The 15,831-nt window shown below is 39.5% G+C and overlaps 1 protein-coding gene across 2 annotated transcripts; it reads left to right on the top strand.

The window, feature by feature from the left end:
* The first annotated feature begins 7,518 nt into the window (after positions 1–7,518).
* Gm40035 (predicted gene, 40035) lies at positions 7,519–14,256 on the top strand. Of its 2 annotated transcripts, NM_001378700.1 has the most exons (4): positions 7,519–7,625; positions 11,102–11,182; positions 11,362–11,422; positions 12,535–14,256. In NM_001378700.1, the coding sequence occupies exons 1-4, from the start codon at positions 7,583–7,585 to the stop codon at positions 14,210–14,212; spliced, it is 1,863 nt and encodes a 620-aa protein (NP_001365629.1). In that variant the 5' UTR covers positions 7,519–7,582; the 3' UTR covers positions 14,213–14,256. The 2 variants fall into 2 exon arrangements, with proteins under 2 accessions (NP_001365629.1, XP_011238269.1); XM_011239967.1 differs by lacking the exon at positions 11,362–11,422 and having other exon boundaries at positions 12,535–12,797.
* The last annotated feature ends 1,575 nt before the right edge of the window (positions 14,257–15,831 follow it).

Genomic DNA, 15,831 nt, shown 5'->3' with positions numbered 1-15,831 from the left:
AGGCTTCAAAAAACGTAATTGATCATTGCCTACAAGCCTTTAATGCCATGGGATTGCCTAAACTTATTAAGACAGATAACGGTCCATCTTATTCCAGTAAAAACTTTATTTCATTCTGTAAAAAATTTGGTATCAAACATAAAACTGGAATTCCTTACATGGGACAAGGAATAGTTGAACGTGCTCATCGCACCTTAAAAAATTGGCTTTTTAAAACAAAAGAGGGGCAGCTATATCCCCCAAGGTCACCAAAGGCTCACCTTGCCTTCACCTTATTTGTCCTAATTTTTTTGCAAACTGATATTAAAGGTCAGTCTGCAGCAGATCGCCATTGGCATCCAGTTACTTCTAATTCTTATGCATTGGTAAAATGGAAGGACCCCCTGACTAACGAATGAAAGGGTCCAGATTCGGTTCTAATTTGGGGAAGAGGCTCGGTTTGTATTTTTTCACGAGATGAAGATGGAGCGCGGTGGCTGCCAGAGAGATTAATTCGTCAGACGAACACAGATCCTGACTCTTCTCATAAGTATCATTCTGAAGACTAAAATTCCTCTTGTGCTTAGAATTCAGCTGGGAACGAAAGCTCCCAGAAATGCTGTTTTCCTCTGAGCCAACTCCCCTACAGGAGGCCTTAGATTAACCTTAGCTTTACAATTTGCAACTGAATAAAGTACCTGGACTTCCCCAAAAAGAAAATTTGCATTGCTACTTTCTCATTGTCTAGATCTCTTTCCTTTTTCAAGCAGGTTAATCAACATTCTCCAGACATTCCCCTCCCCCAAGAGCACACAGGTGGCAACTACTATCTTCCTTCCAAGGACATTCCAGCATGTGGCTTTCAGTCTGAGTTAAAAATTAGACTAGAATTTTCAAATATTTACAGAGATTAGATTTTATTTTGATAGACGGGCTTAGTCCCTTATCTGGCCTCTGACTTTTCACCCTTGCTGTTACTGCAAGGTGTCCTTAGTTCCTCAGGCTATGGGAATAACAGGGATAAGGAGGAACGACTTCCAGCTCCTATTTTAGCCACAAATGTTACTAATGACATAATTCTTCCCTAGGCCTTGCTAAATCTGAGGTTGATAATTCTCCTTTAGGAGCTGCACAGTACTCAGAGCTGTGCATACTGGTTCGTAATCGTACGAATTCAGTATGGGTATCGCTTGGTGCAGAGAATTACTGCAGGGGAAGGTCCAGCTTGACCGTTTCTGAGTTCCCTGTGCAATATACTCGGTTTAAAATGGAGGTTGGTATCTAAATTCAAGCTAAAAAACAAAAGAAAACAAAAAATACCTAAGGCTTTGCCTCCCCCTCCCCAAAAGATACCAAGAGCCACAGGTGAAGATACCAAGAGCCACAGGTGAAATTTATGAAATTAAATTTTGAGACTGTTTTGCCTGCTGCTTGGTGTTTGTCAGACAAAGAGTTTTATTTGTTTGTCTGCCCTCCTGCCTTTTAAAAATGCTTTATACTTGCTGGTCAGTGGTGGAGCACAACTTTAATCCCAGTACTTGGGAGGCAGAGGCAGGCAGATTTCTGAGTTCGAACTGGTCTACTTTGAGTTTCAGGACAGCCAGGGCAACACAGAAAAACCCTGTCTCAGAAAAAACAAAACAAACAAACAAACAAAGCTTTACACCAATGCTGAACTTTTGTTGCAGAACAGATTTGGTCTTTCTTACAGTTTCTATCTCTATTGTTGGTTCATTTAGTTATATTTCCCTGTGTAATAGGTTTATATGGCTTTATTTGATTATTTTTCCCATCTTTATTATCAACCGCTTCTCCTCTTTCTTAGAAGCAACTGAATTCATATAATCATGTGTTTCTACCTTTTTGACACACTGAATACAACTGTGTTCTACTATTTGTGATCTTAAGCCCATCTAAGATATACTATTAAAAGTAATGTATGGCCTTTCCCCTTGAGAGGTGATTCATGAGAATAAAAATCCTGTAAACATGCTAACATCTAAAAAATAGTTAAGTTTAATTCATGTAAATGTGGCAAAAATCCTCCAGGACACTTTTAGGAATCATTTTCTTCCATTTATATGTATAATTAAGAGAGTCATGAGTTAAGGGTAATTTTCTCTCTTTTTAAAACAATGTATTTCATGTGTGAGTGTGTGGGAGAGATGCATTTGTGGGTCCTGTCTGCTGTGCTGCATAGAACATCTAGTCAACAGGGCCCCAGGCTTGCACATACTCTGCACTTCCCTAGTCCCAGCCAACTGACTTTCTCAAGCTTAAGTGAAAAAGTAGTGCATAACAAATATAACAAATATGCCTTTAAGATATATGAGGAGACTTCATATATAATCACAGTATAGAAAAGGAATGATGAAAGCCTCTATAGGATTTACAGTTGAGTGAAAGCAGCTAATAAGCTTTCTATGTAAATAACATTATAAGCCAAATATAATGACCTGAAAATTGCATCTTAGATATGAACCTAAGCTTCGTACACCAAAAGGGCTATGGTTCCCATGATTCAAAGACAGAAATCATCTGACTTTAAGAACAGTATATGATTTTAATGGAAAGTCTTACATAGGCTGGTGAGATGGCTCAGTGGTTAAGACTGCTGACTGCTCTTCGGAAGGTCCTGAGTTCAAATCCCAGCAACCACACGGTGGCTCACAACCATCCGTAACGAAACCTGATGCCTGCTTCTGGAGTATCTGAGGACAGCTACAGTGTACTTACATAATAAATAAATAAATCGGGCTGGTGAGATGGCTCAGTGGGTTAGAGCACCCGACTGCTCTTCCGAAGGTGCAGAGTTCGGATCCCAGCAACCACATGGTGGCTCACAACCATCCGTAACAAGATCTGACCCCCTCTTCTGGAGTGTCTGAAGACAGCTACAATGTACTTACATATAATAAATAAATAAATAAATCTTTAAAAAAAAAAAATAAAAAAATAAATAAATAAATCTTAAAAAAAAAAGTCTTACATAGCTAGCTGAGTGGTTCCTCTGGCTTTTCTCTCTGTGATGTTCTTATTTAAATATTTCAGAATTCTGTATAAACTTGCATTTTTTTTTTGTTTTTGTTTTTTTGCGACAGGGTTTCTCTGTGTAGCTCTGGCTGTCCTGGAACTCACTTTGTAGACCAGGCTGGCCTCGAACTCAGAAATCCGTCTGCCTTTGCCTCCCGAGTGCTAGGATTAAAGGTGTGCACCACCACGCCCAGCATAAGCTTGCATTTTGAAGTATAAATTGTGTTTACAATTTTTTTATTTTTAATATTATTTATTTATTTTATTTATATGAGTACTCTGAAGCTGTCTTTAGACACACAAAAGAAGAGGGCATCAGGACCCATTACAGATGGTTTTGAACCACCATGTGGTTGCTCGAATTGAACTCAGGACTTCTGGAAGAGCAGTCAGTGTTCTTAACTGCTGAGCCATCTCTCCAGTCCTGTATTTACAAATTTTTATTTTCTTGAATTAATGGGCTTTTTCGGAAGACCATGTACTCCTTACTTATCTATGAGGTTGTGTCCTTTGAGGCCTCTGGGTACCTAAATTTCATATTACAAACTGAAAATATCCTTCACCATTTGCTGAATCTTGCTGACCACTGTCCTTTCTGCTCCTTTTCCCACGCTAATAAATAGGAGGTGGTGAGCTGCATTGAGCTACTGACAGGGAAGGACTCCAACCCTCTTTCAAAGCACTGACCTGCACTAAGTTCTGTCTTTAATGTGTGTCTCTTTCTGGAGAACACAGATTCATTTAATGACATTAGTATTTATACAATAGCATTTTACTTATTTTATTGTACTGTGGAAAACCAGTAAAGGTCACTCTCTCATGTTATAATGTAACACAGTGCAGATAGCCTACATGTATGCAGGATACCGTCATGGGGTATAATCTGAAGTACAATTTAGAGATTGTTGTGCCTGCCAATTGGCATCCCTTAAAAAAGATCTTGTTTGTTTCTCTTCCCTTTTTAACCTTTAAAAGTGATTTGCTCTTACCCTGAGCTTTTTCTTAGGCTGTTTTCTTTCCATTTCTGTCTCCATGGTCATCTAACTTACAGTTGTCTATGTGGTCGTGTTCAATGGCCTTTTCCCTCAATCATTGTGCCAAAGCTTACTATTGTTCATTTCTTCTTTTAGAAGAAGCACAATCATTTTTATAATTTATGATTTATTAATGTCATTATACATTATACCATATAACTATAAACTGCCCAATGCATAATGTGAAGTATAATTAAGCATTTTTTTCAGTTTGATGGTGTTTAATGATTTAGGTTCTCAATAAGTTAGGCTTGCCTACTAGCTATTTACTGACAAACAGAAAAAAAGAGCTTAAATGTACTGTTAGGGCTCAAAATTTTAGGTAGGGTAAGGTAATTTCTTTTACATGAGGCATCCTTTATAATAGTAAAAGTCACATAATTCTCTTTTTTGTAAAATTTTAAAAATATGATGGTTGTTATCAGCACTGCAACCAATACTAAATTAAATATGTTGGTTCACATTTTTCTACTCTAGACAAAACTAAAATCTTTTCATTCCTTATCTATAACTAATGAGAGTGTGAGTAGCCGAGGATATATTAAGACACTAAATTAATAAACATTAAGTAGTTGTTCTTTTCTCTTTATCCATATCATTTAATATGTAAGAACAGAGACCTTTTGCAAATAAGCATTCTAAATATGAAACATTCCACCTTCTCATCTTCAGAAAATATATAAAGAATAAAATTAAAGAAAAATATGGCATAAGTTCCTACACTCAGAGCAACCTGTTGCTGAGACATGGAAGGAAGCACAGCATGAACACAGTGGATCACAGAACATGCTCTCTTAAGTAAATCATTTAAGATTTCAAAGTGAAAATTTGTATAGTTCTTAGAAAACAGGAAAATGATGTTTGTCCCAAGGAAAAACAACTACCTCATATCTCTAAGGAAAAAGAAAGGTTAAAGGTAATTCCATTTTAAAAAACAGTATATTTTTGTTGAGAGCAAAGATGTGTTAGCACATGTGTGCAGTGCTGTAGAGTGTATAGATAAGGGGATCTTATCTGGACAGCTTTGCCCATGTCCTGGACCTCCTACACAACCTCAGTCCCCACTGTGTCAGGAGCCATAATGGGACAAGCCAATAACTAGCAGGTGATCATCCTGAAGTGACCTGCCTCGGATTATTATATCATCTGCAACAGGTGAGCCCTCATTGAGCAAGGCTCTGAGGGACTCATTTTAGGAAAGATTCCTGCTATTAATATGCTTTTCCTGTTGTTATTGAACATACATAACTACCACTAAGTATGAGCACATCCCTTTGGAGCAGATCTCTGCAGATCCACGAAGATGTACTATCTTGTAGTGATGCTATATAGACAAATAGATGACTTAATACTTAATGAGGATCCTAGAAGAATTCCTAAAATTGTATCTCTGATTATTAAGCTTTTTTATAATGGGACTGCTATTAGCCCCTTTCCTGATAGTCAAAGCTGCAAAGAGAACTCTCCCAGTCTCTCAAGTGTCACCAGTTAATTGCTCTTAGATAGTAACTAGACTTTCTTCTACTCAGAGCACATTCCAAGAGACTGTAAAACAATTAACCAAAGGTCATAAAAGGTAACTAACAATTTATTATAGGTGCTAGGACAGAAGATAAAATATTGACTGGATTTATCTATACAAAATGACTTATAACTTAGTTATGGTTTTAAGCCTTCTGTGAACCTGTGGAGCTGAGATAAGTGATGGATGTTTAGCTCGATAATCACTCCTAATGGATATTCATGTAAACATTCTCTGTTGTAACATTCTATTTCAATTTATGATTTGATTTTCTGTGTGAACTTTTGATGAACTTTTTAACATGTGACCATGTATTATGAATGATGTTTAAGGGCTGAGGACAAAGAGAAGAGACAAGACTGGGGGCCAGGGGTGAGAGGAATGGGGGTGAGAGAACTGAGCTGAGAGGAGAAGTTTTTAGAAGGAGAATGCAGAGTAGAGTAGCTTAGAAATTATAGGTAACATAAACTACTAAGAGAGCAATGTGTAGAATGCAGAGGGAAAGAGGAAAAAAGTAGATGTCACAGAGAGCAAAAGGAGCAGGCAGGCTTCTCCTTACCATGGGACAGAATGGGTCCCTTGGTAAGAACAAGGCAGGTTTAGTCTTATTAAAAGAAACAAAGGTTTTTTTCTTACAAACATGGGTTTAATTCATTTAGCATTAAGAAGGTAGAAGCCTTTTCTTTCTCTATGTAATATAGATTGGAGTGTATTTATTTTTCATCTAGAATGTGTGAGTTCTTTCTGCAACCATGCTTGGTCTTATGCTCCATATGCATATGTAAGTATGGATGTGTGTGCAAGTATGTAATTGTGAGAATGTCTCCATGTGTGTATGTAAGTATGTAATTGTGAGAATGCATGAAAGCTGGGCCCAGCTGGCTTCGAATGAAAATGAATAAATGAGCGTGAATGAAGCTGAATATGAATTTATGTGAGATTATGCATATTTGGTGATGTAAAAGTTTTTCTTTCTGAGAGTGTTATTTTCTTCTTCTGGCTCAGTAGAAGTTTATTGCTCCAAACATCCTCATATCACAAAAGCAAAAGGCATCTGGAGAATAGGAGAAAGGGTCTAGCAATTAATCCTTTACTTAATCTCCTGCTATTTTAGGATGAGGTTCTGAGTGCCAGAAACTGCAGTTTCTGACCTCAGAGGATCACAGAAGGCAGGTCAGCTACAACTGCATAGTAACTTAGACTTAGATAAGTAAACTTTTTATTATACAACAACCCTAAATTTTTGGTAAGACAAAGTCTTACCCTCCGCCTATGCTCTTACCCATCCACTGCCTCAAGAAGAACAGACAAGAAAGAAGAAACACCTCACGCTGGGGCTGGCCCATGTCACAACTGCATCCTTCTCAACTGATCGTTAAAGATGTAAGCAAAAATAAATTACACTATGAACATAACAAACCAGAAATTAATAAGCCTATTCATTTCTATAAACTATTGTTACCCAAAATCTCTCTTTAATTGTTAATATCCCGGGCACCCTTCCGCTGGTGGGACAGATTGATAACTCCCCTGCAATGGGCTATGCAAGCTCCCTCCCTACCTTCCAGGAGGGAGAAGGCAAACAGCCTAGTGAGTGAGGGAAGCTGGGGCTGAAGTCAGGGACCTGGTGAGCACAGGCTCACGGCCCACATAGGGGCGGAGCAAGCGGCTGAGCAGCGGCAGGTGGAGTGGTGGGGTCTCCCTGAGGCTGTGCGGGGACACAAGATGAGTAGGCTATTGGAGGACCCGCACCAGTACTATGGAAATGCAAATCCCTGTAGATCTGGAAAAGGTCAGGCACTGGACTTGAAGCTAGGACTGAGAACCTCTACACAGAATACCTTTAAAGGAGGTGCTGGAGTCACTCAAGACTTATTGGCCAATCAGAGCCTTTAGGCTGACCTGCCTGTCAGAAGGGAAGGCGGGTTTTTCCGGATGCCTTGGCGCGAATTTCACTTAGTTGCTGAGCAGGCTTGAATGGGCCTGTGGGCTGTGCTCCTTGTCCTGCCCCTGGATGCTGTGGATTGTGCTCAGGCCAGCTCCGAAGTTGCGACATGGTGAGCACGTGATCACTGCCAACAATGGGGAGAAGCAGGGGTCTGAGCAGCGCGAGCTGGTGTGGTGGGTCTTTCCCGGGACTTAGTGGGAATCGGTGGCCACGTGTGAGGTCCCCTGAGGTCCTAGCCACTTGCAGGACCCAGCTGTAGCCTCTGAATAACTTCACTGTGGAGGCTACATCTGTGCAGAGCATTTGGCCTGTGTGTAGAAAGATCTTTGGCATGATCCCAAACTCAGAGAGTCCGAGTTTCTACAAGTTCTGTTCTTAGCATTTGACATTAAGGTGGACAATCCATTTGGAGTTAATTTTGTGGAGGTTGTAAAAGACATCTCATGTGCTGGGTAGCAATCCAATATCAAGCTGTGATGTAAGAGTGCAGGATTGATGATGTAAAGGATTTACTAAAACTTAGGAGATAGTAAGGCACTCCAAGTAGAATTTATCTGAGAGTGGACTGCATGTAAAACATCCCACAGATAAGTAATGTGCTAACCAGGGCTGTTAGAGTTTAGGTTGCTAGGATACACATGCTTGTTCACCAGGATTACCCAGAAATATGGCTCCAAGCCATAATAAAGAAAACAAACTTGATTTACAACCAGCCACTAGGTCCATCTCCATATCAAAGAGCAGGCCTCTAACCAGCTGCTCAATGGGGCCTTACAGGATCACAATCTACAGGAAGGCCTGGTGTGGCATAAAGGTTCAGTTTTCTTCTTGAAAAAAGCATAGTTATGCCACATGGGCAAGATGACACTTAGTTACAACCATGTGAAAAGGGTAAAAAGAAAAGAAAAGAAAACACTGTTGTATTATTGAGTGCTGGCCTGATTAAGCTGTCATTTCCCTGAGGTCCCCCTGTCTGGAGCATGACATAGCTCCTTCTGAAACCCAGGAACATGCTTGGCAGAGCCAGTCACAGCCTGGGGCCTACTCAACTGGCTCCTTGGGAGCTTACCCTGAGGCCCTGGGTATAGAGATAAAACCAGGGCCTTTTCTAAAACCAGGAATGTGCTTGGGAGAGGGCTAGGGCCTTTGGGAGGGGTTAAATCAGATTCTGAGAACAAGACTCTTCCCACCCTACGGGGCTGTGGTTATCATTCCCAAGGCCATGAGAGACTTGGTCAGAAATGTTTTTGAGAAACACTGAGTTGCCCATGTGCAGCACTGTTTAATTAGACTTCTCCTGAGTGTGTCCCATTGTATGATGCTTCTCCTGACTTCATAGATGTCTCCCATCTCCTTCCTTTCCCTCATGTCAATCGTGTACAAGATGGTATTCTTTAGAAGCTTACTTAGCATGAGCCATAGCTTGTGTAAGTCCTCCCCACCCCAGCTTTTTTACTTTCTACCTTTTTCCTTTTCCAGTTTTTTCATCATCTGGAACCTTCCACTCAGGACACTGTCACTAACCTGCTGTGTTAGGCACTGTGTATTTAAGAAATGACCCTGGGAATGTGCTTGCTGTGTAAATTTCCCATGTGTCTTAGTGGCTAGACTTGCAGTCTCCAGTCTGTATTTAAGTTGTTCAAAACTTAACCTCAACCTGAATCTAAAAGAGACTTAAAGGTGGCAACATATGTGGAATGCAACATCCATCCTAGTCTGGCTCCTCTTTTAGCCTTAATCAATGTAGCTGGTCTTTGCTACTTTTCCCCTACCCTTAAGCCCTTCCCCTACAGCACCCACGCTCCACCCCCCCCCATCCCTGTCTCCCCCACACCCCTGTTTTACCCCCTAACACCAGATAGGAGAGTAACAATGATGGAGAAGAAAGATTTTTGAATCTACTCTCGTTCCTTGTACTGGATTCCCCAGCATGAGTCAAACAGTCTCTGATACCGAGAGCAAGGATTAAAGATAGGAAAGGCAGCTGGGAATGGTGGCACACGCCTTTAATTCCAGCACTTGGGAGGCAGAGGCAGGCGTATTTTTGAGTTCGAGGCCAGCCTGGTCTACAAAGTTAGTTCGAGGCCAGCCAGGGCTATACAGAGAAACCCTGTCTCGAAAAACCAAAAAAAAAGATAGGAAAGGCAGAAAGAAGGTGTAAAGACAAGAGTTAGATTTGGGAGGACTGCTGGTTAATACTGCAGCAGCAGCAGCAGCAGCCAGCAGCAACCAGAGCCTTGAGTTTATTTTTAGTAGTGTTTTTATACCCCACAGTATTATTCAAAGCAAAGCCACAAGCTTACAGAAACAATTTCCTGAAATATACACAGAATATCTGTTCTTATCCAAAGGTACCTCCCTTGAACCTCAGGAGTACCCCCTCTTATCGTCCCATGCCTCATCAGGCTGGAAAATCTGCCAACAGACCCTGACTCGCCTTGACTGCCTGGGCACGTAGAAGGATAGGGTCAGTTGTAAAGCATAAACATCGTCGTCAAGGAAGAAAAAAGATGTAAAGGAAGTTCTCTTGCTCACTGTATTCAGGATCTTATCAAGATGATCGAGATATGACAAGATGTGAGGAACACATTCCTCAGAGCTTACTTCCTTGTCCTAGCCCAGTGTCAAATATTCTGGTCATTTTCCTAGAAGCGGTATCAAGAGCTCTCCACACCTGTGAGAGTAGAAGGAAGATTCTACTAAAGTACAAATTTACTATACTAGGGCTCTGTCTGCCCATAGGGTGGGGTGGAAGGGCAGAGCTGGGAAGACCTGTGCTGTCTGAGTGATTTAATCTCTAATCCTCCAGTAGGAGAGCTGCTACCGTCCTCTGGGCAGCCTAGCAATCAGGAGGAGCAGCATTGGGAGGTAGCTTGGAGGTTCTTTCCATATTCTTCTCTGATGCAGTTCATCAAAGAGCTGTGAGGGAGATCACAAGCCATCCCATTGTGATTGTGGCAGCCACCAGGAAGAACGGATTGGCTAAGCAATCGCAGTCCAGTCTGATTGGACAGTAATTGGCTGGGAACCAGACTGTCTTTCTTTTGGTACATGTGGTGACCTGGGCAAAGAGCCTTGGCCTCTGAGCCTGCCTGAGTGTGGATTCCCTGGAGGGACTGCAGCTCTGGCCATAGGAAGCTGTGTTACTTATAATATCACTGATCGGTGTGCACATACAAGCATGGATTTTGGTGTGCAGAAGACAGATTTCAACACTGAAAATCTGGTTTCTAGAAGTTCTGAACATTGCATTGCAAATTCAGTTTTGTGTGATAGATTTTACAAATAGTTTATAAACTACTCACCCCCTCTGTTAATTAGCATTTCTCTTGCAAGGCTACCTACCATTCAAAAAGCAAAGAAATGACAGAAGTGAACCTTATTACTCAGTTTCCTTCTAAGATGATTTGGTAATTACATTAGAACTTCTTGGTCATGAAATAAGTGGGGAAAGCACCTGAATCATACAAATATATTGTCAATGAAGCATACATTTACAGTGATGTTGGTATCATGGTTTCATTTTTACACATGTATGGAATATTTTGACCTATGATGATGTGCATGTGAACTTCACTCTCGAAGAATGGGCTTCGCTGAATCCTTCACAGAAGAGACTCTACAAAGATAAGATGTTGGAGACCTACAGGAACCTCAATGTTGTGGGTAAGACTGTGAATTTTCCTTCACTTCTTAAAATAAGGAAACAACTATTTCTTTGTTATTGATGCTTTTCTGAAATTTCAATTGAGAATGGGGAAGAATAAGGTGACTAAATCAGGTTTATAAAGATAGTAACTTAAATTTGCCTAATATATGATAAATTTTCTGATATTATATTTTAGGCTACAATTGGGAAGACGGTAATATTGAAGATCATTATAAAAGTTCCAGGAGACATGGAAGGTAATTTTCATGTGCAAGTTACTATGAATATGCCTCTGAAGAAATGTTAATGTGTCTTGGAACTTTTCAAGAAAAGCAACAGTATAAAGAAAAATGCACTTCTTTAAGTGTATTTATTATTAAATTCTCAGAAATCCATGTAGCTCAATGTCAGGTGTCTGATTTGTGTTTTCAAGGCCTTTGTCTGAAAGATAAGACAAGGAAACAATGCCTTAACTGATATTAACATTTGAATCATAGCCACATTCCAGCTACTCTGTAGAACTGCCAATCTGGTCTCATACAACTCACATATTGCCAAAGATATATATTAAGTGATAAGTGTATGTTTCTAATAAGCAAATATTCTATAATAAAGCTGATTATTCATATAGTAACATTGCTAAGTTTAAGTGAGAGGGGCAGTTTATGAGAGTCAAGAACGTTGTTGACGAGAAAACCTAATTTCTATATGAACAAACAATCAAACTGTGTGAAAGCTATGTAGAAATCTTTCATTTGTTATTCTTTTTTTAATAGGTATATCCTGTATCACAATGGATACAATCCATATTAGCATAGTGATATTGAATGAAACAGAACCTTCCCTCTCTCCCAGAACAATTAAACTCTGTAGTAGTCCACATTTGAACAAACTTTCTCAGTGTGATACAAGTTTATAATCAGTTGGTTTTCCAACTACAGTGGGAATATATTCATAAACTCACACTACAGGTAATTCCTATGATTACTAGGATTGTGGAACTTCATTTCTGTCTGTCCTCGTCTACTTTGCTAATGTAGCATATTTAACAGTATAGGAAATTAATGAATGTACACAGTGTGGTAAAGGTCTGAGCTCTTCATTTTCCCTTCAATTTTGTGAAAAATCTCATAGAGAAAAAGGATGCTATAAGTGTGAGCCATGTAATAACACTCTTATCATTCAGTACAGTTGTGCAAAACAACCCATAATGAAGGGAAAACTATGAATGTAAACAAAGTGGTAAAAATCTTAAGATGTGATTCCTCTTTACAATTAGACCAACTTGCAAAATTGATTCCTCTAGATAAAAATATTCATTGGTTTAGTGAATGTGCAAAGCTTTTACATGTGCCAACTATCTTTGCAGGCATGAAAGAAGTCATAATGGAGAGAAAACCCCTGAAAATACTCACCGTGGTAAAGCCTTTGTATGTCACAGTTATCCTCCAAGGCATGAAAGAATTCATAATGGAGAGAACCTCTATGAAGGCATTCAGTATGGTGAAGCCTTTCTACATCACAGCAGTCTCCAAATGCATAAAGTAATACATATTGGAGAGAAACAATACAAATACAATCAATGTGATAAAGCCTATTCACGACAAAGTATTGTCCAAATACATAAAAGAACACATACTAGAGAGAAACTCTATGAATGTAATCACTGTGGTAAAGCCTTTGCATATCATAGTACTCTGCGAGTACATAAAAAAATACATACTGGAGAGAAACTCCATGAATGTAAGCAATGTAATAAATCCTTTGCCTCTCAACTTCACCTTCAAAGCCATCAAAGAAGTCATACTGGAGAGACACCTTTGAAATGTAATCAATGTAATAAAGCCTTTGCTCGAAGACGTTATCTCAAAAGGCATGTAATAACACATACTGGAGAGAAACCTTACAAATGTGATCAATGTGGTAAAGCCCTTGGACATTATAGTTCTCTCCAAGAACATAAAAGAGCACATACTGGAGAGAAACCTTACAAATGTAATCAGTGTGGTAAAGCCTTTGCATATCATAGTAGTCTGCAAGTACATAAAAAAACACATACTGGAGAGAAACTCCATGAATGTAAGCAGTGTGGTAAATCCTTTGCCTGTCAAGGTTACCTTCAAAGCCATCAAAGAGCTCATACTGGAGAGAAACCTTTCAAATATAATCAATGTGATAAAGCCTTTGCTCAACGACGTGATCTCAAAAGGCATTTAATAACACATACTGGAGAGAAACCTTACAAATGTGATCAATATGATAAAGCCTTTAGAGGACTCAGTCATCTTAAAATGCATAAAATATTACATACTGGAGAGAAACCTTACAAATGTGATCAATGTGGTAAAACCTTTGCATATCATAGTACTCTGCAAGTACATAAAAGAATACATACTGGAGAGAAACTCCATGAATGTAAGCAGTGTGGTAAATCCTTTGCCCGTCAAGGTCACCTTCAAAGCCATCAAAGAACTCATACTGGAGAGAAACCTTTCAAATGTAATCAATGTGATAAAGCCTTTGCTCAACAACATAATCTCAAAAGGCATTTAATAACACATACTAGAGAGAAACCTTACAAATGTGGTCAATGTGGTAAAGCCTTTGCTTGTCATATTACTCTGCAAGTACATAAAACAGTACATACTGGAGAGAAATTCTATAAATGTAATCAATGTGGCAAAGCCTTTGCAAATCAAAGGTATTTTAAAGTATATAAAATCATGCATACTAGAGATAAGCCCTATGAATGTAATCAATGTGGCAAAGCCTTTGCAAATCAAAATTATATTAAAGTACATAAAAGAATTCATACTGGAGAGAAGCCCTATGAATGTAATCAATGTGGTAAAGCCTTTGCAAATCAAAGTTATATCAAAGTACATAAAAGAATACATACTGAAGAGAAACCTTACAAATGTAATCAATGTGGTAAAGCCTTTGCTCAGAACAGTGACCTCTTAACACATCAAAGAATTCATACTGGAAAGAAACCTTACAAATGTAATCACTGTGGTAAAGCCTTTGTACGTAATGATAATCTTTGAAGACATGAAAGAATACATACTAGAGTGAAAAGTTATGAATGTAATCAATGCATACCCTCTTAATCTTTGAATTATTTTATTTAGATATTTATTTACATTTCAAATGTTATCCCGAAAATTCCTTATACCCTCCCCCCACCCTGCTCCCCTACACACCCACTCCCACTTCTTGGCTCTGGCATTCCCCTGTACTGGGGCATATAAAGTTTGCAAGACCAAGGGGCCTCTCTTCCCAATGATGGCCGACTAGGCCATCTTCTGCTACATATGCAGCTAGAGACATGAGCTCTGGGAGTACTGATTAGTTCATATTGTTGTTCCACCTATAGGGTTGCAGACCCCTTCAGCTCCTTCGGTGCTTTCTCTGGCTTCTCTGTTGGGGGCCCTGTGTTCCATCCTATAGATGACTATGAGCATCCACTTCTGTATTTGCCAGGCACTGGCATAGCCTTACACGAGACAGTCATATCAGGTTCCCTTCAGCAAAATCTTGCCAGCATATGCAATAGTATCTGGGTTTGGTGGCTGATTATGGGATGGATCCCCGGGTGGGATAGTCTCTGGATGGTCCATCCTTTCATCTTAGCTCCAAACTTTGTCTCTGTAACTCCTTTCACGGGTATTTTGTTCCCTATTCTAAGGAGGAATGAAGTATCTACAATTTGTCCTTCCCTCTTCTTGATTTTCTTGTGTTTTGCAAATTGTTTCTTGGGTGTTCTATGTTTCTGGGCTAATATCCACTTATCAGTGAGTGCATATCATGTGAGTTCTTTTGTGATTGGGTTACCTCACTAAGGATGATATCCTCCAGATATGTCCATTTGCCTAAGAATTTCACAAATTCATTGTTTTTAATAGCTGAGTAGTACTCCATTGTGTAAATGTACCACATTTTCTGTATCCATTCCTCTGTTGAGGGAGATCAGAGTTCTTTCCAGCTTCTGGCTATTATAAATAAGGCTGATATGAACATAGTGGAGCATGTGTCCTTATTACCAGTTGGAACATCTTCTGGGTATATGCCCAGGAGAGGTATTGCTGGATCTTCCGGTAGTACTATGTCCAATTTTCTGAGGAACGACCAGACTGACTTCCAGAGTGGTTGTACAAGCTTGCAATTCCACCAGCAATGGAGGAGTGTTCCTCTTTCTCCACATCCTCACCAGCATTTGCTCTCACCTGAATTTTTGATCCTAGCCATTCAGACTCGTGTGAGGTGAAATCTCAGGGTTGTTTTGATTTGCATTTCCCTGATGATTAAGGGTGCTGAACATTTTTTCAGGTGCTTGTCAGCCATTTGGTATTCCTCAGTTGATAATTCTTTGTTTAGCTCTGTACCCCATTTTTAAATAGGTTTATTTGAATTTCTGGAGTCCAGCTCCTTGAGCTCTTTGTATATATTGGATATTAGTCCCCTATCAGATTTAGGATTGGTAAAAATACATTCCCAATCTGTGTTGGTGGCCTTTTTTGTGTTATTGACAGTGTCTTTTGCCTTACATAAGCTTTGCAATATTATTAGGTCCCATTTGTCTATTCTTGATCTTGCAGCACAAGCCATTGCTCTTCTGTTTAGGAATTTTTCCCCTGTGCCCATATCTTCCAGGCTTTTCCCCACT

Source organism: Mus musculus, chromosome 2 (genome assembly GCF_000001635.26).
Source record: "Mus musculus strain C57BL/6J chromosome 2, GRCm38.p6 C57BL/6J".
NCBI lineage: Eukaryota > Metazoa > Chordata > Mammalia > Rodentia > Muridae > Mus > Mus musculus.
This window is presented reverse-complemented; position numbering and strand designations above follow the sequence as displayed.